This window comes from Amphiprion ocellaris, chromosome 11, assembly GCF_022539595.1.
Source record: "Amphiprion ocellaris isolate individual 3 ecotype Okinawa chromosome 11, ASM2253959v1, whole genome shotgun sequence".
Taxonomy (NCBI): domain Eukaryota; kingdom Metazoa; phylum Chordata; class Actinopteri; family Pomacentridae; genus Amphiprion; species Amphiprion ocellaris.
This window is the reverse complement of record NC_072776.1, coordinates 4,532,555-4,558,294: the sequence shown is the minus strand read 5'-3', so window position 1 is coordinate 4,558,294 and position 25,740 is coordinate 4,532,555. Positions and strand designations below refer to the sequence as shown.

Genomic DNA, 25,740 nt, shown 5'->3' with positions numbered 1-25,740 from the left:
GTTTAGTATGTCGTCCAAAATGTGACCAAAAAGTCATAGTTTAGTATGTCGTCCAAAATGTGACCAAAAAGTCATAGTTTAGTACGTGGTCCAAAATATGACAAAAATGTCATAGTTTAATAATACATGCATACATATGTACATACATACATACATTTGAACATACATACATACTTACATACGTGCGACTCCGCAGCAACTGGAGATGGTTTTTTATTGTTTTATCTGCCTGGATGGGAAGCAAAAAAAAAAACCTTGATGGTGACGTCCCCAGCATGAAGAGTTTTTGTTTGAGATTTTACACTAAACAATTTCTTATTAATTGATAAAACAGATGCAATAACACTGGATCTCTGACTTCACAGGAACTCAGGAAGGGAACTTAGTTTTCGGTCCGTTTCAGCTGGATGTTGAAGTTAAGATGATTAGAAGGGTTTCATACTGTATCACTGCAAAATGGAACTATTTTTGTTGTTGTTTTTTGTGTTTGTTTTTAAAGCCTCGTAGTTACAGAAGTCTTCAGTCCGGCTGTTTTCAAGAAGGTTCAGTTTAATGGACAGTTAATGCAGAAAATTAGACAGAGTTTGGTTGACAGCTAGTCGGATGTTTCCTGAATTGACTCTCTGTTAAACCTTAGCGAGAAAGCAGTTTTTTTTCTTAAATTTATCTGATGGAAAACCACATTTTAATAAGGATTTAAGAGCAGAAACACTGGATGGGCCATTTAACACGGGTTAAAGCAGACAAACTGCTGAAAGCTTGGATGGGGCCAAACTCTGAAGAAGCAGGTCACTGGGAACTCTGGGGCTCTGGGGCCCTGCCAGCTTTTGTGTAGCAGCTCGCTGAATGTGGAGGTGGGGGTTCGGTCCTCTCAGGGGCCTGGTCCTCCCCTCCTCTGTGACCGTTGTCCTCATCCCCCCTCCTCATCCTCTCTTTTCCTCCTTAAACTGTCCTTTGGTTTCATTTTCGCTGGCATTTCTGCTCCGTCGTTGTTGCAGCTCTAAATGAGTCTTGACTGGCTCGCAGGCCACTGGAGAAGCACAAAGGACTCCGTTCTACTCGCTACAGTTCCTCCATTGTGGCCATCCCACAATGCACTAATTGGCGATGACAATTAAGCGCGGTCGACACTCAGCTTCAATTTGCCTGCTGCTGCTGCTCGGAGGCCGAATCGTTTGCCTGTGATGTACGTGGAGTACATCACAGGCAAACGATTCGGCCTCCGAGCTACAGCTCTCCCAGACAATATCCTGGTTTTCATGCACCTTTATTCTCATGGATCTGGTTCCTCTCTGCTCGGTTTGATGCTACAAACCGACACCTTGTCGTTAGTCACCTCAGCAAACATTTGGAAATTCATATTTAACCTTGAAACCAGAATCTAAGTCTGTTTAGTTTTAGTTTCTATCACAAGGTTGATGCTAAATTACTGCGTTTTCCTTAAAGTTCTGCAGTTCGGAGAAATTTCATCTGCTGAAGAGGATTATGATACAAAATTAGATTTAAATACCAACACGACAATGTAAAAATACTTCATCACCAGTATAAAATACTACAATAACAGTAAAAATACTCCCATGACCAGTAAAAAAAAAACTACATCACCAGTAAAAAACCTACATGACCAGTACCAGTAACAATATTGCATTACGAGTAGAAATACTACAATACCAGCAAAAATACTACCATACCAATTAAAGTACTTCAATGACTAGTAATAATACTACATTACCAGTTAAATTCCTTCTATTACCAGTAAAAATATTACACAAGTAAAAATACATTACCAGTACAAATACTTACATTGCCAGTAAAAATACTACATTACCAGTAAAAATACTACATTACCCGTAGAAATACTTTCATTACCAATAAAAAAATGCTACATTACCAGTGAAAATACATACACCATTAGCAGTAAAAATACTTCCATGATCAGTAAAAATTAGTGGTGGGACGCGATTAAAAAATTTAATCTAATTAATTACTGGCTTTGTAATTAATTAATCGCAATTAATTGCAGTTTTGTCAAATAGCAATATTTGACACAACAAGTGAAGTTTTTCAATTCAAATAAAATTGTGGTTGACAGTTGAATCAATGAATAGACATATACGTTCATAATTTAAAATGTATTTCAAAAAAGGAAAATGGGACATATAGAAAAAAGTGATTTTGATGACTTAAAGCCTGAATTTAGTTGTTTTTTTCCACTGTATGGCACATAAAATCAGCATAAGTAGTTCAAGGAGCTTCAGAAAGTTGAAAATCCAGAGATTCATTCTGTTTTCATCTTTTCTGGGTCTGATAAATGGTGTAATTTTGATGGTTCTTTTTATAGGAATATAATTTTTTATTTATGTATTTTTTTCATAAACAAAAAGTTTATAATTAAGTTATTAAAAGAGATATTTTTGTTGTTTAGGTTATTCCTCCTCCAAGGAGGCAGAGCCTCGACGGAGTAAAAACTTAAACCACAAAAATGTTTCATTTCTATTTATCTGCATTTTTCATCTGTCTGCTACATTCACAGATTACTGCAAATCTAAGTGCAATTATAGTGATTATATTCAACATTTTAAGATTTTCTGTAAACTCAAGCTCTATCTAGAAAAGTGGTCCATTATGGGATGGCTACACCGTTAGCCGTTAGCATGACTCGTAGCTAACGTTAGCTGTGGTGCTAACAGCAACATGTTTTACATTGAGGTGATACCGTCGGCTTGAAGTGACGCAGTGATCAAAAAAGTCTTTGCTGTACAATTTGCTCACAACCAGGATTTATCCAAGCTGCCATCGGGAAGATTTTTAAAAGGAAACTTTCTGTCCAACAAGCGCAATCTCGTCTTCCTTCACTGTTCACCAGTGCCTGACTTCACTCAGTGCTTCCTGTGCTTCTTCTTCATGGCTACAAACAGACTTTAGGTTCATTACCGCCACCTACTGGGCTGGAGTGTTCATCAGAGTTACCTGGTGTGCCAGAAATGAGGGAACCGAGGAGGGTGCAATTAATAGCGTTATTATTTCTAACGCAATATTTTCCGCTGTAATTAATTAATTGAAATGAACGCATTAAAGTCCCTGCCCTAGTAAAAATACTACATTACCAGTAATAATACGACATTAACAGTAAAAATACTACCATACCAATAAAAGTACTTCCATGACCAGTACAAATACTACATTACCAGTAGAAATACTTCCATTACCAATAAAAATGCTACATTACCAGTGAAAATACATACTACATTACCAGTAAAATACTACATTACCAGTAAAAATACTACATTACCAATAAAAATGTATTTTTATTTCTTTACGTATGAACTTACCGATCCCAAACGATGTTCCTCTGCAGGATTACTGCTCATTTTGATGTATTCTGGTAATAATTCTTATCGGACGTTCGTCTTCTTTCCAGGGCTGAGGATGAAACTGGGTTGAAAATGTCGCTGACGTGGACGCCAACATATCTGGAGTTTTACCAGCGAACACGGAGGTAAGCAGCTTAGTGGGTTTCTGTTGTTCTTCTACCCTGAAACGACTCAAAGCTAAAAAATGAGAAGTTTTCACACTTTTCCGTACGTTCAATCACACCTGCGCTGAAATATGAACATAATGGAAAAGTAAAATGAAAGGAAATTAAATGCACATTGCCACACAAGATTCAGACACTTTGACTATTAAGAAGTTTGTCTTTATTGGCATCAGTGGCTAGCGGACAAATCTGAACAAACCAGACAGGAGGGAGGAAGGAGCGACAAAATAATACAGAAAATCAACTCCCTGTGCTGCATAAGAGTTCAGCTGCGATGCATCAAAAAAACAATAACTTAAAAAGTGCAAAAGTGATGAGTTTCAGTCTACTTCCTCTGCTTAAATACTGTACAAGAGGTTCTAAACTGAAAACAGACTGCCATGATCACAGAACAGAAAGAACATTTCCAAACTTTAAACTCAGTGTCGAGGTTTACAGTCACCTGAAAAACATCTGGAACGTCACACAGAACACGTTCGATTCAAATAAAACAGAGAAAACAGTAAAAAAAAATCAAACACAAAACTGCACTTAGACGATATATGAATTAACAAACGGCAGAAAACAAGTAAAGAAATCAACAAAATGCTCAAATCCAGCTTTTTTAGAGACTAGTTATGGAGCCCAGCAGGTATCTGGAGGTGATTTATTTATTCCTAATAATCTACAAAATACTAAAGCAGTTTAACTCTTTATACAACTTCTGCACCCCCTGAAAACCAAATAATTATGGATGAATTGGTTTATTATGATCTTATATATGATCTTATATACACCACATGAATATTTATATTTACTTATTTATAGTATAAAGTGTAAATGAAAAGTCGTATCAAGGCAACATTACTAAGCTTTAACTGTGTATAAAGTTTATCCAGATAAACTAAATCACTTTATTTTCAGGTAATAGTGATACAAAATGGCATTTTTAGCTTTTTAAACAACATTTAACACAAATTTCACAGCTAACAGTTTAAAGACCTGCTAATAGAGATCATATTCTATTCTGTGACCAGAGTATGTTTCCTCAAACAGTTACTTGGAGGTTTGTTTGTGTTTTTCTTTCTAAGCTGAAAAACTAAAGCTTCAGGTGTGATTTAGGCCTGTGGAGAATCAGTAAGATGAATAAACAATATTATTAAAACAAAAACTGATTCCTGATACCTGCTGAGCTCCACAGCACACAAAGTAAGAGCAGGATTTCAAAGGTAAACAAGTCAAAATACACTCGAAAATAAAATGCTTCCAACCAGGGCTCCAGACTGAGTTTCTGAGAATTCAAATTTCAAATGGTCGCATTTGTGCACGTGAATCATTAAGCTGTTTGGTTTTCCATTATTTCATAGAATTTCCAAAGAATTTTATGGCAATGCTCAGGGAGTTTTCTCAGAATTTTCCAGGAATTCTGTGGGAATTGCATGGGACTTTTCCTGGAATTTTATTGGAATTTTCCTGGAAATTTTGTGGGATTTTTTAAAGGAATTTTCTAGCAATTTCATGGAAATTTTCCAGGAATTTCATGGCTATTTTCTGAGAATTTTCCTGCAACTTTGTGGAAATTTTCCAGGAATTTTATAGCAATTTCATGGCAATTTTCTGAGAATTTTCCTGCAACTTTGTGGAAATTTTCCAGGAATTTTATAGCAATTTCATGGCAACTTTATGGGAATTTTATGGCAATTTCATGGCAATTTTCTGAGAAGTTTCCTACAACTTTGTGGGACTTTTCCAGGAATTTTATAGCAATTTTTTGTAAACTTTCCAGGAATTTTGTGGAAATTTTCTGAGAATTTTCCAGAAATTTTGTCAATTTTTCTGGTATTTTGTAAACATTTTCTTGTAACTTTGTGGAAATTTTCTGGGAATTTTATAGCAATTTCATGGCAATTTTCGAGGCATTTTGTGGGAATTTTGTGGAAATTTTAGGGAAAATTTCCAGGAATTTTGTAGACATTTTCCTAGAATCTTGTGGAAATTTTCTAGTAATTTTATGGCGACTTTCTGGGAATTTCATGGCCAATTTCTGGGAGTTTTCCTACAATTTTCTGGGAATTTTTTGTGAATTTTCTGAATGTAGCAATGTAGTGTTTAGTCTGTGCCCAGTTTGTCTGACATCACAAAATACATTTTCAGATTAAAACCTTTTACCAACATGAAGTCTTTTATCAGTGAAAGTGGATGCAACAGAACTAGGTTCTGCTAAAACAGCAGTTCATCAGCATGATGTTGGACATTAATCCAGCTGGGGCGACGCTGAACCAGAAATTACGACCAAATTATCTGCTGGTGCAACCAAAATGTTGGTAACACCAGAGCTACCAGTGAAGAGTTCGTCTGGAGCCCTGATTCCAACCATCACAACCTTTTTCTTCAGGCACAGTCAACAACAACGTGAACATTTTTAATATCAGCCGGCTTCAGGTTCAACCTTCAAAACTAAATTTCACTTCAGTGCATTTTTCTTGCCATTTGTTAAACTACATATTCAGCTATTCAAGTTTCCTTCACGCTTCGAAAACACAAATAACTCCGTTTGATCTCCACAAAAACACACATTCCTGAATAAAAGCAGAGCTGCTGTTTGATTACAGGAACACAAATCTGCTTCAGAAACAGTTTTATGGCTCAAACAAGCTGAAAAAGACGATGAAGCTGGAAAGGTGAGGAAAAAAGTGAAAACTGAAATTAAATAAAAGCCGTCCGGCCGCACTGAGATTTCAGTTTATTAAGAAAAAGAAAACATGTAGCAGGAAGAAACAGCAGCTGGGTTTCCATCAATTCTTTAAATTCTGGGAGGTTAAAGCTGCAGTTCATGAATCTGAAGGCTGGTTAGAAACTTAAAGTCTTCAAAGAGTGCAGCTTTAACCCTCGTGTCGTCCTGCGGGTCAAAATTGACCTGGTTTAAAGTTTGAAAATGTGGGAAAAAAGTATATTTTCACAGTGAAACTTCTGATGTTCACATTTTCGGGAAATCTTTAAACATTTTTTGGTGGAAAAAAGAAAGGTTAAATATGTTTCTTAAGAACATTCACACAAAAATTTTTTGTGAATGTTCTTAAAGAAAATATTAGAAGTTTTACTGATATATATGTAATCGCTTTAGATATTTTTAGGATTTATTGGAAGATTTTTTGAAAATATTTACAAGAATTTTCTTGACAAATTTGGGGAGTGTTTTTTTTTTAAAATTAAACTTTTAAGGGAAACTTTTAAGGAATTATTGGAATTTTCTTCCTGAAGGTTTTGCAAATTTTCAGAAATTTGGGGAATTTTTTTTGCTGAATTTTTGGATTTTTTTTCAGGCAAGAAAACAATATTTTCTGGTGCCTGTAAATGAGGATGACAGGAGGGTTAAATGGTCACTGGAGGCTAAGTTCACTTTATTTCTTTCATTGCTGATTGAAGTAGCATTATGTTTTGTGCAGGAAAAAAAAATAAATAAATAAATAAAATAAAATAAAATAATATATATATATATATATATATATATATATATATATATATATATATATATATATATATATATATATATATATATAAATAAAAAATTGAGCTTAAACGAAAAACTTTGAGCCAAAAACAGCCGATTTTGAGACAGATATTTGCAGAACTGTATTAAATCTTGAATATATTTTCAGTTTGCTTCGTTGATTTATCAGCTACAATCAAACAATCTGCACAATTTCTCCAAGATTTTATCAGATTTTCTACAAAATCCTCCTTCAGACTGGATGGAAACACAGCCGCTGCAGCAGCATGAAGACAAAGTGTTTTTTCAGACCTTTACATGTGAAAGCAGTGGGTGATAAAGGCCGTCTAGGTTGCATAGAGATACTAAAAGCTAAAGCTGCTATCATGTTCCATAGATTCTGCATGAATAAAGCACAAGAAGAAGAAGCACAGGAGAAAGGCAGCAATGAGAGAATAAGTTACAGTAGATTATTGCCCCCTTTTATTTTACAGTCACACTGATGGAGGAAGTGCTCAGACAGACAGAGACCCTTTCAAATTAAAGTCTGTGTGCTTTTCACATTTACAGTAAAGAACACTGATAAAATGAGTTAAAAATCATCTTTCATTCTACATTGACACGTTTAATAACTTAGCTGGAGGGAAAATGTGAGAAAGGATGGAGGGATTCTATACTTCAGTCACAGCTAATATTTTAGTTATTATTATTATTATAGTTTGGTAAAAAGATCCAAATCTAATAATCTAAAAATTGTATTCGCTTCTTCCAACAGTCCAAAACCGCACAGAGAAGCAGCAAATCTTCTTTTATTATTATTAATCAGCTGCTGTAAATGTTGACTAATTTTCTAACTTCATTGCTGAGCTTAAGCTTGACTTTGAGAACAGGAGGTGGAGATAAACCCCAGATGTTCTCCATTTCTCCAGCTGTGAGTTTGCAGGTTTAACTGCTGGGATAAGTGACGGTTTGTGACGTGTTGTAGGGATGAAGATGGTCGAGTTTGTGAAGACGTTTGACCACAAAATACAAGTCTGACGCAGCAGTTCTCCGCTTGTTTTTTTTCTCCCTGTAGGTCAGAGGGGGGCTCAGCTCAGGTGTGTGTGTGCGTTGGCCGGAACACACAAACCTGACGACGCGTCCGATGTTGTGCGTTCGTCGTCCGGTTCAAACTGTCACAAGGTCCGTCCTGCAAACACCACAGGTCAGAAACAGCAGACACTCTGTCCGGCTGTGCCCTAACCTCCAGGGATCGTGTCTCAGGTGTCCTGGTAGGGCAGGTGGAAGCAGCCGGGACTGTCGTCGTCCGGAGACCAGAAGGACGACGGCCTCTTGTGGTGGAGTTCACGGCGGACGCAGCGAGGACACGGCTGAGCTTTCTGACGACACTCGGCGTGGAAAACGGCGCCGCAACCGTCACACCTGACAGGAACAAAAACACAGGTTCAGGTTTCTGTAAAATCAGTGAGGAACGGGTCCAAACGACAAACAAATCCAGTCCATGAATCAGAATACAGCAGACAACTGGCTCGACCAAAACTAAACCCTCAGTCAGAGTTAACAGCTATGAAGGAGGTTTTCAACTCAGACTTTCTGCTTCAAACTCATCACCAATAGGAGGTTTAACCATCATTTGACTCATTTCCTACAGTAAATGAAACCATCAGTAACAGGTTGTTTTAATGGAGAACAATGATGAACAGAAACATTTATGACGGTAAAAAGCTGCGACTGGAAATTATGTGAGACAGGAATGCTGGTAGAAAACTGTCAAACATGCGTTAATGTATTAATTTTACCGATCAATACAGCTGATTATTGACGACAGACAGCTGCACAATTCATATATTAAACATGATATTGTACTGAAGGTCATGTAGGTCTGACTGTCTCATAATGAAGGAAATCACTACTAACGTTACTGACTGAATATTCTCTGTAATCAATACTAATAAACTGATCAGCTTTCTTACTTGTGTTCTATCAGCTGCAGCAGTTTAAACAGACCAACATGTAGGTTCCCATGGCTTTAGTTTTGTTTAAATACTCCTGTACTATACTATAAATATACGATACACCGCAGATGTCGGCCTGTGTTCCACCAGGACGGTTATTTCTGTTGCACAGCGCGCTCACTCCCTCTTTTGATGCTGTAACGCGCATGTCAAGCATGGAACCCGATTAGTCGATAGAATACTGGATTACTAACATAATGGATAGCTGCAGCCCTACTACAGAGCAGACTCATGTATTTTATTACATTCCTTCTGATCCATGTGTGGGTCCAGTTGAGTTCTAACCATTTTAAGGAAACACTCTTCAGACGGGGGGGAATTTGTGATGCATTTATTGCTCATTATTCATTCCCAGAGACTAATTTCCGACAGTTTCCAGCTGCTGGTTGTGAGCCCAGCTGCTGCTGCTCTGTCTGACTGGGATGCTGAAGGATGAAGGTTGGTCTTTGTTTGGAACTGGGTTCAGTCTGTGGTACTATGGATAAGTCCAGCTGTTAAAATTTGAGAATGCAGTGATTTTAGGACAGATGTGCCTTTTTAGGAGAACAACACTTAACCAGCAAAGCTATCACTGTACCAAAACTTCCACTGCATGTAATCAGAGGTACAATAATTCAAAAGAAGATCTGTCCAACATGAGTTAATGCTCTAGGATGGCTGTGAAGGGTTAAAAAAAAAAATACTAAAAATGGATCCAAAATGACTTTAAAATATCTTCAAACTATTATAATTTTATTTAAAAAGTACAAATTATTCACAGTTAGTTTTATAAACATTCATGGTCCTCAGCGGTGGATTTGTAGTAGGATCACAATCATGTGACCGTCAACAGGCAGCTGACGAAGCGTTCACTTGTCATGGTTACAGTGACACCGAGCCACTATCTGGCAATGATACAGAAGTCTTCAACAAAGATCCAGACTTTAAGCGGCATCACTCCCAAAACCTAATCAATTGGTCCTTGTTTCATTTCTGATCTTCCCTGAAAATATCATCCAAATCCGTTAGTCCGTTTGAGAGTAATGTTGCTAACAGACAGACGTACACTGATCGTCACATAACTCTGCCGCTTTCCTCGGCGGAGTAAAAACATAATAAAACAATATTTACACTCTGTTGTGGTAGCGGACAGTAAGAGATCTGCTAAACCCACTCCTCTAGTTTTCTTTCTTAATCAAATGGTGTAGACCTGAACCTGGCAGACACAGCTGAGGGTAAACTGGCTCTCTATAGGCCACATGATACTACAACCCCATACAGCTCATACAGTCGTAACCACGGAGATTCAGTTATTCTCTCTGTCGCATTTAGTTGTAGTTGCTCTAACTGTTGCAGCAGAAGGGTGAGTTCAGTGACAGTTTGTCTGGCTGGGTGTTGCATTGAACCTGCCGTGTTCCTGACCTTCTAAACAAACATGTAGAAGACCAACAACATATGCACAGCAGCAACCAAAGTCCAAACAACAACCATATATTCACCTACAGCTTCACAGCAGCTGTGCTCACAACCAGCAGCTGGATACTGTTGGAGAATGAGCAATAAAAACATCACATCTCCTTCCTGTACGACCTGGAGAGGGTGTCCTTAAACTTTCAGAGCGTTACAGCTAATCTACCTGCTGTTCACATGGATCAGAAGGAATGTAAAGCTCAGTATGTTCACTCTCAGGACTTGGTTAGTGGAAGTGTTCCAACAGTTCTCAACTGTATGAGACGCTATTGCCTTAACCCAAGCATTACAGACTGACATTCCGCCTCCTGTAGGAAGGACTATCACCAACATTTTAGCTCTTTACATTCAGTTTGAGCTCCAAATTAAATCATTTCAGTCGTGTGGATAAAGTCACAGTTTGTTTTCAGCCTGTCTTTACCTTAATTCCAACAAATTAGCTCATGAGTATACTGTTGTTATTAGTTACTGACAGGATTACTGCATTCAGACTCGACTGAACTAAATATAGCTGTCGTCCATTAAGTGTGTCAGGCTGTTTATGTCCAGTTCTAGTGAGTCTTCACAGCTCGGTTCCAGTAAGTACAGCAGATACAGCTGTTATCAGTTAACACTTCCTCCACAAGTCATAAAACACACCTCAACAAGTTGGGGTGTGTCTGTCCACAGCTCAGAGTCTTTAGGAATCAACTCTTATCCTTCTGCTGTCCGTCACTCTGAGGGGATGAAGATGAGGCTCTGGACTCTCTTCAGCCAACAGTGTTACCAACAAACAGCAGACTCACTGCTCAAAGAGTCACGTACATATTTAGTTTCTCATTTCCAGATTGTTAAGACTTTGTTTAGCTTGCTACCACTGAGCAAGTTTGGGTCGAATTGTCCTGGTTTTGGACTATCAGCCTCTTAAATTTCTGATGGACAGACATGTCTGCATCATGATTAATTTCAGGTCCTGAAAGAAATCTGTCAGGTGTTTGCAGTACTCTTTTGTAAACTAGCACAACTGCAATCTGTTGCAGAATCGAAATGAAGAATTGTTAATGATCTATTTAGAATTGGCCTTCATTCTGGTTTAGTTTACTTTGTTCTGGGTTTTATTTTTGGGGTTTTACAGCCACAGACTCCCTCCATCATTTTACATCCAGACTCACAAGTTCGATCAGAATTTGACAACTATTTGTAAATAAAATAATTCTGTAGAAGCAGATATCTGAAAACCTGAACCCAGAACTACACACGGTGGGAGGAGATGATAGAAAAATCACATCAACCTCAGATTTACTGAGCTTTACGGTGAATTTACTGATTCTCATTTTTCTCATAAGGAGAAGGAATGTTTCATGATTTGATTTTTAAAAATTCTTGCTTCAATAAAAAGGGAAACTATAACTTCTGACCCCACTGAGTAACTGGTTGCCATCAGCCCTTTCGTTTGATCCTTTCTGCCAAATCAAATCCCATCAGATCAAATTAAAATCTGAATCGGCCTCATTTATGATTGAGTGGCTGAGTGAATGTTCTGTACCTGCGGGTGGCGTTCTCCTGGAAGGGGTAGATGACCTGTCCGTTGTGGCAGAGCTCACAGATGAAGCCTTTCTCTCGACACAAACTGCAGCTGAAAACGTGGGAGCTGGCGAACTTGATCACCTTGGACAGGAAGGGAGCCAGTTTTCCATCGATCACCTGGAGGACGAGGAAGAAAAGGAAAATACGGGGTTAATACACAAACACAAACTGATGACATTTTCCTTAAAAACCTCTCTCAAAACATTAGTTCCTCCTTTGTAAATTTTTTTTCAAGTTTTTTTAAAAAGTTGTAACAGCAGCAAAGCTTTTCTCTTCAAAGCAGAAAAGCACGATGACGTCAGAAAGTCCTGGTACTGGTTTTAGTGATGCTATGCAACTAAATATGATTAATCTAGAGGCAATAATTCAAGGAATTACTTTTTTTTTTACTAGAAATAATATTCATCCATTTCATCAAACAAACAGAGACACAAAGGCAGCAAAAGCCAAGTTGACCAAATATTAGCACATTCCAAATAGTGTCTTTTTTTGCTTTTAACAGATTTACAGTAAAAGAAGTGGATCATAAATGCTGTTGTAGCCACTTTTGCAATGAGCAATGTCCCACCCACATCTGATTGGTTATACAACATGAGTAATAGCCTACCAGCACTAAAGGGAAAATTTTAAAAATGTCTTTTTTTAATTAAAATTACATATAAACAAAGAATTTTTAATTAGGTATTGTGTTAGAGTTTGTGTTATTCAAAATTTTGACACTAAGATTTTTATTTATCGGTTTCAAATATTGTTTATTGATCTGTTTGACTACAAAAAAAATCAATATTGTCCCTTAAAAAAACAAAACAGCGCTAATAAAACAGGTTTTCTGGAGACTGTTTTTAGAATAGAATAGAATAGAATATCCTCTATTAGTCCCACAGGGGGAAACAGTCACACCAGGAAAGTGATGTAAGAACAGCAAGAAAACACAACTAGAAATTAAAGAGGTGAGGTATACGCACTATATATACAACTAGTGCTGTGAAATGATAAAAAAAAATTTTTTATCAGATTAATCACAGGGTTGCTATGGATTCATTTAGATCAATTACAATTAAATATCATTCATTTTTAATCTATTAATCTATACTAATCACATTTCATTTTGCACGAGCAAACAGAATCAACAAAGAAGGGAATATATATACAGGGTGTCCCAAAAAAACTGACATAATTTCATAATCTAATAATTTGTTTAAAATCTGTTCTTTTTGCTCAAAAAAGTGTAATCATTTTTATTTTTCTGCTTTCAGGAATAGACATGTTGTTTACTGCAACAGAAAAGGCGTCTGTGTGTTGAAGTATGCCAAAACTTAGTCAAATGCGAATGCGCAACGTGAATTTGTTCAAAAATTTCATGAACAAATAACAAACAACAGGAAACCAGATTTGGACGCGGCATAAGAAGTTCCAAGAGGAAGGCTGTTCATGTCAGAAAAAAGGATCTGGACAGCCGGCAGTTTCAGAAGTTTCACAAGCGGCGCACACATTGAACATCTGTTATAACTTTGGAACATTATAAAATTACTAACCCAGAATTTTTCCTTTGAAATTTATAGAATAAAACATTTTATGTCCAAAATAAATACTACTAAGTATAATTTCTCTTGACTATGTAGATCAATAGATCACTCTGATACTCCGATATAATGCATTGCCAGAGACGTTTCAGGGATGTTCAGTCATTCTGGGTTAATTGCGTTAGAATTTTTAATCGGATTAGTCATGATAATGGATTAATCCGCATTAATGCGTTCATTTTGACAGCCGTATATACAAGATAAATAAGAAAAACAGAAGAACACATCGGTATTAAGAACACAAATTTAAGAATGAATAAATTGCGTATTTTGGATTCTAAAATTGATTAGATGCCAAAACTTTTTAATAAAAATGCACTCTTATCTCCACTTAATCATTGCGGATAATGTAATTATCAAATTGGACGGAGGCCCAGTTTGTTAGGAATCAGCTCTGTGACCACAGTAATTTTATTTACCAAGGATAAATTTCTTTTTATAACGGTAACAAGTCAATACTATGACTACCTGGTTTTCTATAACCTGGATACTGATGTCTGCTGCCTTCAGCCTCAACCAGGGAAGCTACTACAGTAAAAGACACACAAGGCTTCCAAATCACATTGCTAACCACTAACCAATAAAGGAACCCCACATCTACTGTATGAGCAAAACTTGTAACCAACGAACAAACGCTGCTGTCTGCAAGGAAAGAGAAAGATCTGACATTCAAGCAGTCAAACTTTAGATGGTAAATCCACTGGGGATCTTCTAACTTACGTGATTCAATCTAGTGTAATTTATGATCTTGATACAGAAACTTTGCTTTGACTAAAACAAACTAGAGTTCTCTGTGGGTTTGAGGAAACACAGGAAGGAAGGAAGACAGTAAATGGTGTCTTCTAATGGCAACACTTGGAGAGTTCCTTTAGGGCTGAAGGTTGGGGGTTTCAGCGGGGCGTGGAACTTATTGTCGTGAACAGACAGTGGATGACTGCACAGAAAATCCGTGCAGAATCGTACAGATGTAAAAAAGTCAATCTGGCTTTGCAGCATCGTGTTAATAACGCAGACAGAACTACGAGCTCAATAAGACGGAGAGGGAGAAAATAAGAGTGAAAAAGCGGGTATGAAGTAAGAGAAAGAGTGGCAGAGGTACAATAAACAAGAGAGATCTTGAGAGAGAGCGAGAGCCGGTATTCAGATACAAGTGGTTCCACCTGGCAGAGCTCTGGACCTCCCAATTATAACCTCCTTCATGCTGTTTGTTAGACGATAAGGAGGAAGAAACGCCACACACACAGAGGAAACACTGAGCTATACTGTCTACAGTCGTCATACAGCAGAGCCAAACGCTGCTGCACTTCACATTGAGATGAACGAGTTAATTATCAACGTTCACTATATGATACCAAACGACCACAACATGGAGCAACAACTCTCTAAGAACAGGATCTATTCCAGCCAGTGTCGTCAGGTGCCGATATGTGTTTATTTATTCAGGTGCTTTTAGGTGCACTCTGAGGAAAACAAGTGGACGTTCTTGAAATAACAACAACAAATAAAGAGCCTCTCCAGGAGCTTTGGAAGTGGATTTTTCAAGGAGAACCAAACATGTAGCAAATGTTACACCGGATCAGACTTTTCCCCCCCACTCAAAATAGCATTTCGAGGTTTATTGGGGTTTCATTTATTCAAGTACAACAGCCAGCTTTGTTCTTCAAATAGTCTGAAATCACAGGAAAATGCACAGATTTCTGCCTGATAAGGTTCTATAGGCTGATTGCCTTTTTCTCCTCTTCATCCAGATGAGCATTTTAGCGCTTTAAGCTTTAACTGACACCGTCTGCGTTGTGAAATGAGCTGTAATCTGTCTGTGTGCTCACAGCAAGCATGTTTATACTCGCATGAGCTACCATGAAGTACGTGACGTAACTGCACAGAGGATTGTGGGTCTGGATGGCAAGGACATCCTCTTATGTTTGACTTACTGCATTCTACACACTGTTTTTTGGGACACACTGCATCTTTTCCTGGCATATTATATGGTATGGTAGTAGGGCTATTAGTATCTGCTGCTACCCTGTACCATTTTCCACTTTGGTACTGTAGTTTAGCTGTGGTACTTTGCTGTGACGGTTGCACCACCAGGGAAAGCTTCTTACGATTTAATACTGTAGTTCCCAGAGCAGACACACACCATGACAAAGTCTTCAATGACGCTTAATGACCAGCGTACCTTTTTTAAATCAAACTGGGATCAATTAGGACGATAGCTCTATTTTCCAATAGCGTAATGGTTATTTTTGCAGTACTCATTTATTTGCAGTATTACCGGTAATACTAGCACATGACTGAATCAGTTGTTTATTGAAGCTGCTGCAGACAGAAGTCGGTTACTAAAATCTGCAACCCACGCATGACAGCAGATGTAAACAAAGGATCAGGCTTCAGTTCTTGTCTGATCAGTTAAGACTGCCCACAACATCACCTGCATGCTATGCGACATTTCACTGGGCATGTTGGGTGCAGGCGTAAACATGTAGCAGGTTCAGGTTGCTTAGTCACAGAAAAACACGAAGCAATGACAGAAAGTGTGATCACAGATTTTGCCGCTCACTGACAAAAAGCTTAGCAGCACCTGTAACCTAAGTCATTATCTGTGTATCAATTAACCACTGTTTTCATGGCTGATGCTTTCTTCTGGAAAAAGGTTACACGAGATCCTCGGTTTACGGTGTCCTAGACTTACGTCACTTTATCAGAACTGATTGCGGGCTGTTCCTCGGTTTAACGTACAGCGTTTCGTCGGAACTGTTACAGTGGAACTAGTTGGCGAGCGGAGCGGACGATTACTGCATGTACAGTCATCACGCGGTGCTATAAGACGGCTTTGTTTACATTTTCTGTCACACTGGATTATGCTACATTCGCTAACTTCATTATGGCTCCCAAGCATAAGTCAGATTCTTCTGATGCTTTGAAGGAAAGGAAAGCCATCTCCATGGAAGTGAAACTGGATGTAATAAAATGCTCAGAACAGGGCGAAACACAGACAAACATCGGCCAGTTGCTTGGACTTAGTCGCACGACTGTCTCGCCATTCATCACTGATAAAAAGCGGCTACTTTAACATGTGAAAGGATCTGCACCTATGAAATCAGCTGTGTGTGTGTGAGCTAATGACTGCTTTCATGACTGTAGTTTTACAAATATGTAAAGTGATTGATATCGTCATACATGTAACAGCTTTGTTTACATTTTCACTGGAGTTCCAACTTACGGCGAAAATCGACTTATGTCACACCATAGGAACGGAACTCCAACGTAAGTCGAGGACCCCCTGTATGTGAGAAGAGTTTGACAAATCTGGGAACGAATGTAGTGACAGTCAGATACAATCACAAAGTGAACGTAGATGTCTCCATTTCTGCCTGTCCAAAACTAAAACACAACACCAGAGCTGTCAAACTAAAACGTGGTCAGCAGTCAGTCATTTTAGGAGTCCTACAACTCAGGAGTAGAGTGGATAGTAGGCGTGTACAATGCAAAAGATATGTGTTTTAAAATAAAAACTGTGCATGTTGCCGCAATAACAAGGATGACAGCAATAACCCTTTGGTGTAGATGCAGCTTTAGAGGTAATGGGGCAATGGAAAGATTGAACCTAGGCAGCACCAAGTCAGTTAAAAAAGTAATCCACTTGAGTTCAAAGTGAAGACATTTAGCTAGTTAGCATATTTAGCTATCTTTAACTCTGTATTATCAATTAACACACATAATAATAATTAAAAACTTTTTTCTAAATCACCTTTCAAACCTAAACTTAAATTTCATTTGACAAAAAGAAGAGAAACTAGAAAGAAATAAAAGAAAGAACTGGTGTTTCAAGTGCATTTTCAGAAAGAAGTCTCCATTATTAGGCAAACACATACGTTATATTGCTGGCTAGCTACAGCTAACGTCTATATAGATGGTATGGTGCTTCTCTGTGGTGAATTAAAACACTCAAATAAACCTCTTCCAGTGTGTTTGAAGTTACCGTACGCATGCTTTGGTAAACAGGCTCCTGCTAAACTGTGAAAATTCTGCAGTGTTTCCGTAAGTGTCACTAATTTAATGTTCTTCTGTGAATGAACAACCTGAGTCCAGTTACAGATAATAAATGTCTCCAGACAGACAGACGGACGGACAGGTAGACAGATATACGAGTCCTCCTCCACCCAGCTACAGCCCACAGCAAACCCTGAGCAGGCCTGCTCAGTCCGGTCCAGCCTGGTCCACATGACGAATGGCTCCGCTGATGGAGGCTGACAGGCTCAGTAATTAAGGCCCACTATAATTGGACTGGGCAGAATCAAACGACTGGCAGTGAGCTCTGGTGGCTGACTGGTTCTCTGGAGGGACGATGGGAACGAAGGGGCAAGACGGATGGATGGAGAGTGAGTGAAGTAAATAAAGAAAAGTAAATTAAATCCAGCTTCCTGCATGTGTCTAAACTCTGGATGCAAATCTTCATTATAAACACTGAATTACGTAGAAGAACTGCTGATATTATCACATTTAGTTCTATAAATTCCCTCCATTTTCTTAAAATTCCCACATCCCTGCTGCTGCCGCTTGCTGTAAATATTCAGTGAGTGTTTTATTAGCAGCACCAGCCAGCAGGGTCACACTGGGACGATAATTCAGACGACAGCTTCCAACCTGAACAATGAAGCCAAATATTGATGGCTGTCTTGAGCGTCTGGGCCAAACTGTAGATCTCTGGGTCCGAATAACATCTGTCTCCAGAAGGAGAAGAATGTGTTGACGTGTGGAGAGAAAACTGAGTTCTGCATTGGACCTATGATGATGTAAGTAGAGCAAAAATAAGAAAATACTAATCAGGTGTTCTTCATAGGGACAATAGTCAATGAATAACGTGAGTTCTTAGTATTGGTCAGCAGTCCATAAAGCATCCAAGGCATTCTGATTGGAAACATAATCAAGGTGATTATGCACCTACAGTCTCGTCTTTAAATAAAACAACCAGACAAAGTAAAATAAGTCTGACTCAGCTCAGCTTTCAACTCCAAATGCAACCTGTGATTGAGGGACTGCAAGCGGACAGAGCTTCATTTTACAGGTACTACGTGCAAGAACTTAAAGCAATTTATACATATTAACTTTAAAAATGAGAGCATCCCTGGCTTTCTCAGTTGACTCTAACAGCTTTTTACTAGATTTCTATATCAAGAAATCGGGCCAATTTTTTGGTAAAAATCCAAATGATCTTATGGTTATTCTTGCTCACGAGTACCTTCCACCGATCCTTCTCTTCCTCCCTTCAACAACATCACCATTGTGCAAAACTAAGTTAATGTTAGCGTAGACACAGATTCTTCTGACGTCAAGAAACAGGAATGTGACCACAAAACCTAGGGTCATCACTGGTAGAGCAATCAATGCATGTAGGGACCAAATGGGGGAAAAAAACAATGTTAGTAAAGCTGTAAGTTCACAATGAGCGATCTCCACAACTAATGCTGGAGAATCGATTAGTCTATAGTGTCAAACATATTTTATGAACCTGATGCCAGATGTGAGCCACAGCATGACGACTGTAGCTCATTTAACGTCCACTTGTGTTATTAAAAACAAGACAGTTCTAGCGTATAACTTTATCAGAAACACATTTCTGATCATAGTAGTCCCCAGTGCAAATGTAATGCACGTATGTCACCAAATTCACTTCCTTGTTTATGGTTTGAAGATTCAGACATGTCCCATTCTGTCTCTGACTTACAAACAAAAATTACTGCTAAAGACCATGAAAAATAATTCCCTGATGTTCTCCACCAAAGCAGAGGTAAACTGCTGTACACCCGTGCTATATTGTGGCGGGATACAAACGAAAATCATCAACTGACAAACACTTTTCTACCTCCAAACATATTAAGAGAACGTCCGAAAGAAGCAGACCACAGACCAGACAAATCACCATGATGGAAACTGTTGCATCCAGATCTGTTGGAGCTCTGAAAGAATGAAGGGAAATTAGATTCATTAATTGACGTGTCAAGCCGTGAGTGTGTGTGTGAACACGTGTGTACTAGGATGTGAAATTAACTTTTTAAGCCACTGACAGATATGTCCAAATATGATTTATTCAATAGTAAATGATCATTTAGTGCCTTAAATCTACCAACCACTTCATGTTAAACCAGCATCTGGCTGCTGCTAGTTTCCCACCGTGGTGTCCCAGCTGGTGGAAATGGGTTGGAGAAAGAATTAGTTTAGGAAGAAATATTGTCAATTAAAATGTTGAAACATGTTCTAAAAGCTGAAAACAATGCACCTTTTTAGCAATTGTCACTGTCTCCTGCAAATTCATCACAACAAATACGCTTAAAACATCACTTCACATTTTTTTAGAAATGCTGCTGTGAATTCAGGCATTTTAGGGACTCAGAATTCACACAGTGCAAATATGAAATATTCATGTCATGCCTACAGTCCAACCCTCCAGATGAAGTCACCTATTTGACCCTCTTTCCCTCCAAAAACCCTCCTAAAACATCTACACACTTTCCACACTTCCCTCCATCCATTCTCCTGAACTCCTCCTCCTCCTCCATCCAGCCTCCCTCTCTGCTCCACGCAGAGTCTTTGTGCTGCAAAACCTCCTAATCCCCTAAAACTGCTGTTTAACAGCCGCTCGCCTGCCCTCCTTTCTCTGACACTCACACACACACACACAGAAACACACACACACACACAGAAACACACACACAGACTACCCGAAAGCCAGCTGGGATTACATGGCTGGAAGGACCAGGGTGAGTTTTGTTTGGATAACACCGTCTCTCTCTCTGAAACCCTGATGTCTGCTGGATGTCGGCGTTTCCTCGTCTCCTCGGGGGGTTCCCCGAGTTTCTCCCTCACCCACCAGGCCATCAGACGTACGCAGCGCTTTTCTTTTCTTTACAGATTAACAGACGGACCTTAAAATATTCGTCCGTGACAAGTGATGAATGCAGAAGTCAAACAGAAGAGTACGACAAAACGTGGACATGGTGTACATCAATAAAGGAGATAAAAGAAGCTGAATTTAATTAAACTGTCTGCTCTGGAAATTCCAAAACCAAAAGCCATAAAATCCCTTTTAATACGCCGAAACTACATGCGAGATAAAATAAAAGCGTAGTAATGATACGCTGCTGTCCCTATTGGAGGACGACTATATTTACTGTTTGGTTAAAACAATAAAGTCAAAGTACATCCTAGTTGGAGATTATTAAAAAGATTTCCATCTTTCCTTTCTTCTTTTGCAGACAGGTACATCTGATGATTAATTACACAACCGGTGTGGTCGGACAAACCCTCAAACCAAACTAAATACAGACACATGGCGACAAGGTGTCCAGAAATCTGGTACAAATATGAAACAAATAGTTTTACAAAGCCAAAATGTCTGCCTTTCAATTCTCATTGAAAGACAGACATTTTGGCGAATTTTGTTGCAGCTCAAATTTGATCCAATTTTATTCCATTATTATATATTTAATTAGGTTTAATCATATAATTTAGTTTTATGCATTTAAAACTCCTCCTGCACTCCAGGCCATGAGGAGAAATTGCAAATCTTTCTGAGAACATCTAACGTTTACTAAAGAGGCCTTTAGTTGTATTTTTAAGGCCTTGCATATATAATCAATTAGTTGTCGACTAGTAAATGAATCACCAGCTATTTTCATAACTGAGCAACGACTTTAAGTATTTTTAAAGTATAAAAATGTCACAAATTCTCTGATTTCAGCTTCTTAAAATAAAATATTCTCTGGTTTCTTTACTTCTCCATGACATTAAACTCAATATCTTTGGGTTGGGAACAAAACAAGACATTCAAAGACGTCATCTTGGCCTTTGGGGAATTTTTTAAAAAATTATTTTATAAACCAAACACTGATCAAATAATTGAGAAATAAATAACAGGTTTTTGCCAACCTTAGTCAGAATCAACAAACATAGAATCTATTGGCACGCTGCAACCCCTCAACAATACAAATGAATTTAGATCAGTTTGTGGTTTGCTATTATAAATTTCAAGCTTCTCCTGCACGCCAGGCCATGAAGAGGAAATGCAAATCTTTCTGAGAACATTTCACATTCACTTAGGAGGCCTTAAATTTCATTTTTAATGCCTTGCAAGTCCATTAAATTGATCACCGACTATTTAGATAATTGATTCAAGAGTTTAAGTATTTCTGAAGTATCAAAATAATAGAAATTCCACCTTCTTTAATTGGGATGTTTTCTGGTTTCTTTACTCTTCTATGACAGCAAACTGATGATCTTTATGTTGTGGGCCAAAAAAAGATATTCAAGGTCATCATCCTGGGCTTTGGGAAACATTCATTGATATTTTTCAGCATTTTACAGAAGAAAACAAGTCACCAAAAGATTAGAAGATCTCATGTTGCATTTTAAGGTCTTGCATGTCAATTAAAGTGATCACCAACTATTTACATAATTGATTAAACAGTTTAAGTATTTCTGAAGTATCAAAATAATATATATTCCCAAATTCCAGCTTCTTTAATTGGGATATTTTCTGGTTTCTTTACTCGTCTATGACAGTAAACTGGATAACTTTGGGTTGGGGAGTAAAAAAAAAAAAAATATATATATATATATATATATTCAAGGACATCATCTTGGGCATTACGAAATCAATCAGATCATCAAAAGATTATTGGTAGCTACAAACATGGACCCTATGAATTTTGATCCTTTTTTTGGTTTGTTTTTATAAATTTTGCTTGTCTCTTATCATATAATTTACCGTTTTCTGTGAGGCATTTGAAGCTCCTCCTGCAGTCCGAGGCATGAGGAGAAACTGCACATCTTTCTGAGACATCTAACATTTACTTAAGAGGCCTCAGTGTGTCTGGACAAGTGCGAGTGGAGAGGCATGCCAGGCATACAGGGAATGCCAGGGTGTCGGTGTGGGAAGCCGGCTGCATGCGGACACACAAACACTTTGCTACTCCTTTAGCGCTCACACAAAACCCCAGAAACCATCCTTAAGGCCGGCGAGAGGAAAAGGGCAGAGCGTCCTTAGACAAACACATATGGCTCCTACAAAACCAGCCGGGGCACTAATGGGGGATATGGGTGGAGGCTATTTGTCGGGAGGTGAAAAGACTAGTGCGGTCCGGGCTTTAGCCGGGGGAGTTTAGCCTCCACTGACCTCTGAGCTGCAACAAAAAAAGCCACATTGATTAAGAGCGTCATTTTATTCAGGAGGTGAATCAAAAGAAACAAGCTTGTTAATATGGAAAACCAATTATGAGGCAGAGTGCTTGAGAATCTCCGAGGGACGGGGACGGGGATGGGGGAGGACGAGAGGCAGACTCTACCCAAAGACTGCTATTGTTGAAGTCACCAGTTTGGAGGTTTTGTGAGTAAACCGTGGAGTTTCGGCGGGGAACAACGCACACACACACGCATGACACACATGTGTGCAGAGCGTGTGTGAGGCCGAGGGGATGTTGGGAAGAATGGAGGGATGTCACGCTTTGTTTTTCTGCCTGTTGATTCTGAATGTGACCAATTAGTGGAGCAGAGAGACACAGTGTGGGAGTGGAGGAGGAGGAGGAGGAGGAGGAGGAGGAGGAGGAGGTTCAGCCTCTTTTCACCGTGAGAGTCTGTGGCCGAGCTCTGAGTCAGAGCGGGATGAAAGAGGGAAAAAAACGGGCCAGAGTACGACATAATGAACATAACGACAAACAAAAGGACTTTTCAGCCATTTGTGGTCGCTTTCCTGTGACCCCCAGCTCACTGAGACGACCGGACCGCCACTGAAAGGCCGGGATGTGTTTCTTTTTCTTTAAAATATGTCTCTACTTTTGAGCTGAAAACATTTAAAACTAATTAAAACAGAGGTGGGTGGAGTTTTAATCACACATTTACAGATGCGACTAATCTGATAATAGAATTTGAGGATTAAACAACACACTTTACTGAAGCGTCCTGATGTTGGAATATAACACACGAGACAGAGTTTTCACAACGTGAGATGTGAATTCTTTCCACTGAGTCCATTGTTTTCCTGGATCAGGACACTTGAAAGCGCTAAACCCGGTTTGAAATGAGGCTGTTAGAGGGTATTACGCTCTCTTATCACTGTTATGACACGGACACTTGCCAAAGAAACAAAGGAGAGGTTGTGTTTACTCAAAGGATAAGGCCGGCATTATTCTATAGCTTGCTGTTCGTCAACAAACCCCATGAAAAGACCAAAACTATCAGCATGGTAGTCGTCTTCTTTGCCCTGTTTGTTGCTCACCAAGCATTTGTTGGGGATTATTTTTCAATTTATGCTGGAGAAACTGTGGCAAAATTGGAGACCACAATCACATATTTTGGGACTGTCCAAAACCGAAACTATTCTGGGATTCAGGTGGAAATCAGATCCATTTTAAGTACTGATTTGCCACTTGAGTCATTATTCTATATAATCAGTTCTATTCCAGAAGAAGTAATGGATAAAAAAAAGGCATATCTATTACAGATCCTACTAATCCTACTTTAAATCTCCCCTCCTAAAAAGCCCAGTCTGCTCTAATGAGGAAATAATGTGAAGGAAGCTGCTCATGGTTTGAGGCCAAGCAGTACAAGATGATAAGTAACAGAAAAAGTGTTTCACTAAGAAGCATTGTTTTCTGTACTAGGGAATAACTCCTTCTGGGTTGGACTATGAACTTTGCACAAAAAAAACATGTGAAAATAAATCTGGTAGAAGACCTGACAATATTTATACAGAGAAACCGATAAAACTAAACTTTCGTTTGGGGTGGCTTTGAGCCAAAGAAACCAAAGAAAGCACAGTATCTCCACATTTATGTGAGTAAATAGTTCGCTGAGAACAAAAACAACAATAAAGATGGCAGCACAACACCAGACATACTAATTGGCCAATCAGAGATCTGGAACGAGGCTTCACCCAGAATACACTGACCTTAACTTTGCCTTTCTTCTACACTAACCCTTAAATCTTTACTTAAACTAATCCTAACAATAAAATAGATCATTTGAAGAGGTGGGAAGCGGCTCAGTCAAAGGTCTGAAATGGTTTTACTGTTCACATGTAAGTCATAAAGTGTGTACCTGCTGCAGGTCGGCCATGGAGTACAGGTGGATGTGCTGTAGCAGGTATTCCCTGGGAAAAATCCTGCAAAGACACACAAGAAACACAACAAGTTTACTGCATCATTCAGACAAACAGTAATGAGACGCCTTTTCAGACAACATCAGCGCGTTCGGCATACTTTCTAAATCTGCAACACGACATCATCTGGTCTTTTATTGTCACTTTCTGCATAAAATATTCACTATATCCTCCCTAACGGTCTTTCTGTGATACTTGGCTGTTCTGAACAGATTTTGACTTTTCCTAAAGCATTTCAGAAAGCCTTTGCACTCGGTCTGGTTGTGGCAAAACGGGTCATCCTGCGGGAGTGGAAGTCATCCTCTCCCCCTTGTGTTAACAGATGGCTAAACGATATGGTTTCATGTATATATCTCGAAGAAGTTCGTTATACTCTGGCAGGTGCCCAGTCTATGTTTTTTAAGATCTGGGGACCTTTCATTGCACGTATTAGAAAAGACAATCCTATGCCTCAGTTCTGAATCTTTTGTCGCAAACATCGTGCCTGATGCGTGATTACACTGCTCGGATTTATGTGGACTTTATTCTCCCTTGCCCCTCCAGTTCCTGCAGTCACGCAGGTCTCGCGGCTTCGTAGCTGATCCCTACTTCCCCTTAGTATGGCCTGGACTGATCAACTCTGTATTTACTTTTACATGTTTTATATGTGTGTTTACGTACATTTCTATATTTATATATGAAGATTATTTTTTAATCTAATTTTTGTTTTGTTTTTTCTTTTCTTTTGTACTGGCAACTGTTGGGTGTTCTTTGATTGTGTTGTAATTGTCTGAAAACAGAAATTATAAATAAAATATGTTAAAAAAAAAATATTCACTATATAGATGATAAATTATGATATTTCAGAGCCATGATATAGACAGTTGAGAACAATAAAGATTAAACTTCACCCATGCCAAAAAAATGGTACAAAAAGACACTGACAAGTGACTGATATTGTTCCATAGCATAATCATGATAGTCAA

The 25,740-nt window shown here is 38.6% G+C and overlaps 1 protein-coding gene across 2 annotated transcripts in view; it reads right to left on the bottom strand.

Annotated features, from left to right (window-relative positions):
* Positions 1 to 7,927: 7,927 nt before the first annotated feature.
* Positions 7,928 to 25,740, bottom strand: part of plekhm3 (pleckstrin homology domain containing, family M, member 3) — a 55,862-nt gene continuing 38,049 nt past the window's right edge. For both annotated transcript variants that reach the window (XM_023295421.3, XM_023295422.3), the window contains exons 6-8: positions 24,715 to 24,778; positions 11,997 to 12,154; positions 7,928 to 8,429 (exon numbers count right to left, since the gene is read on the bottom strand). In XM_023295421.3, coding sequence (XP_023151189.1) covers positions 8,267 to 8,429; positions 11,997 to 12,154; positions 24,715 to 24,778 — 385 coding nt within the window. In that variant the 3' untranslated portion in view covers positions 7,928 to 8,266. The remainder of the gene's footprint in view (positions 8,430 to 11,996; positions 12,155 to 24,714; positions 24,779 to 25,740) is intronic.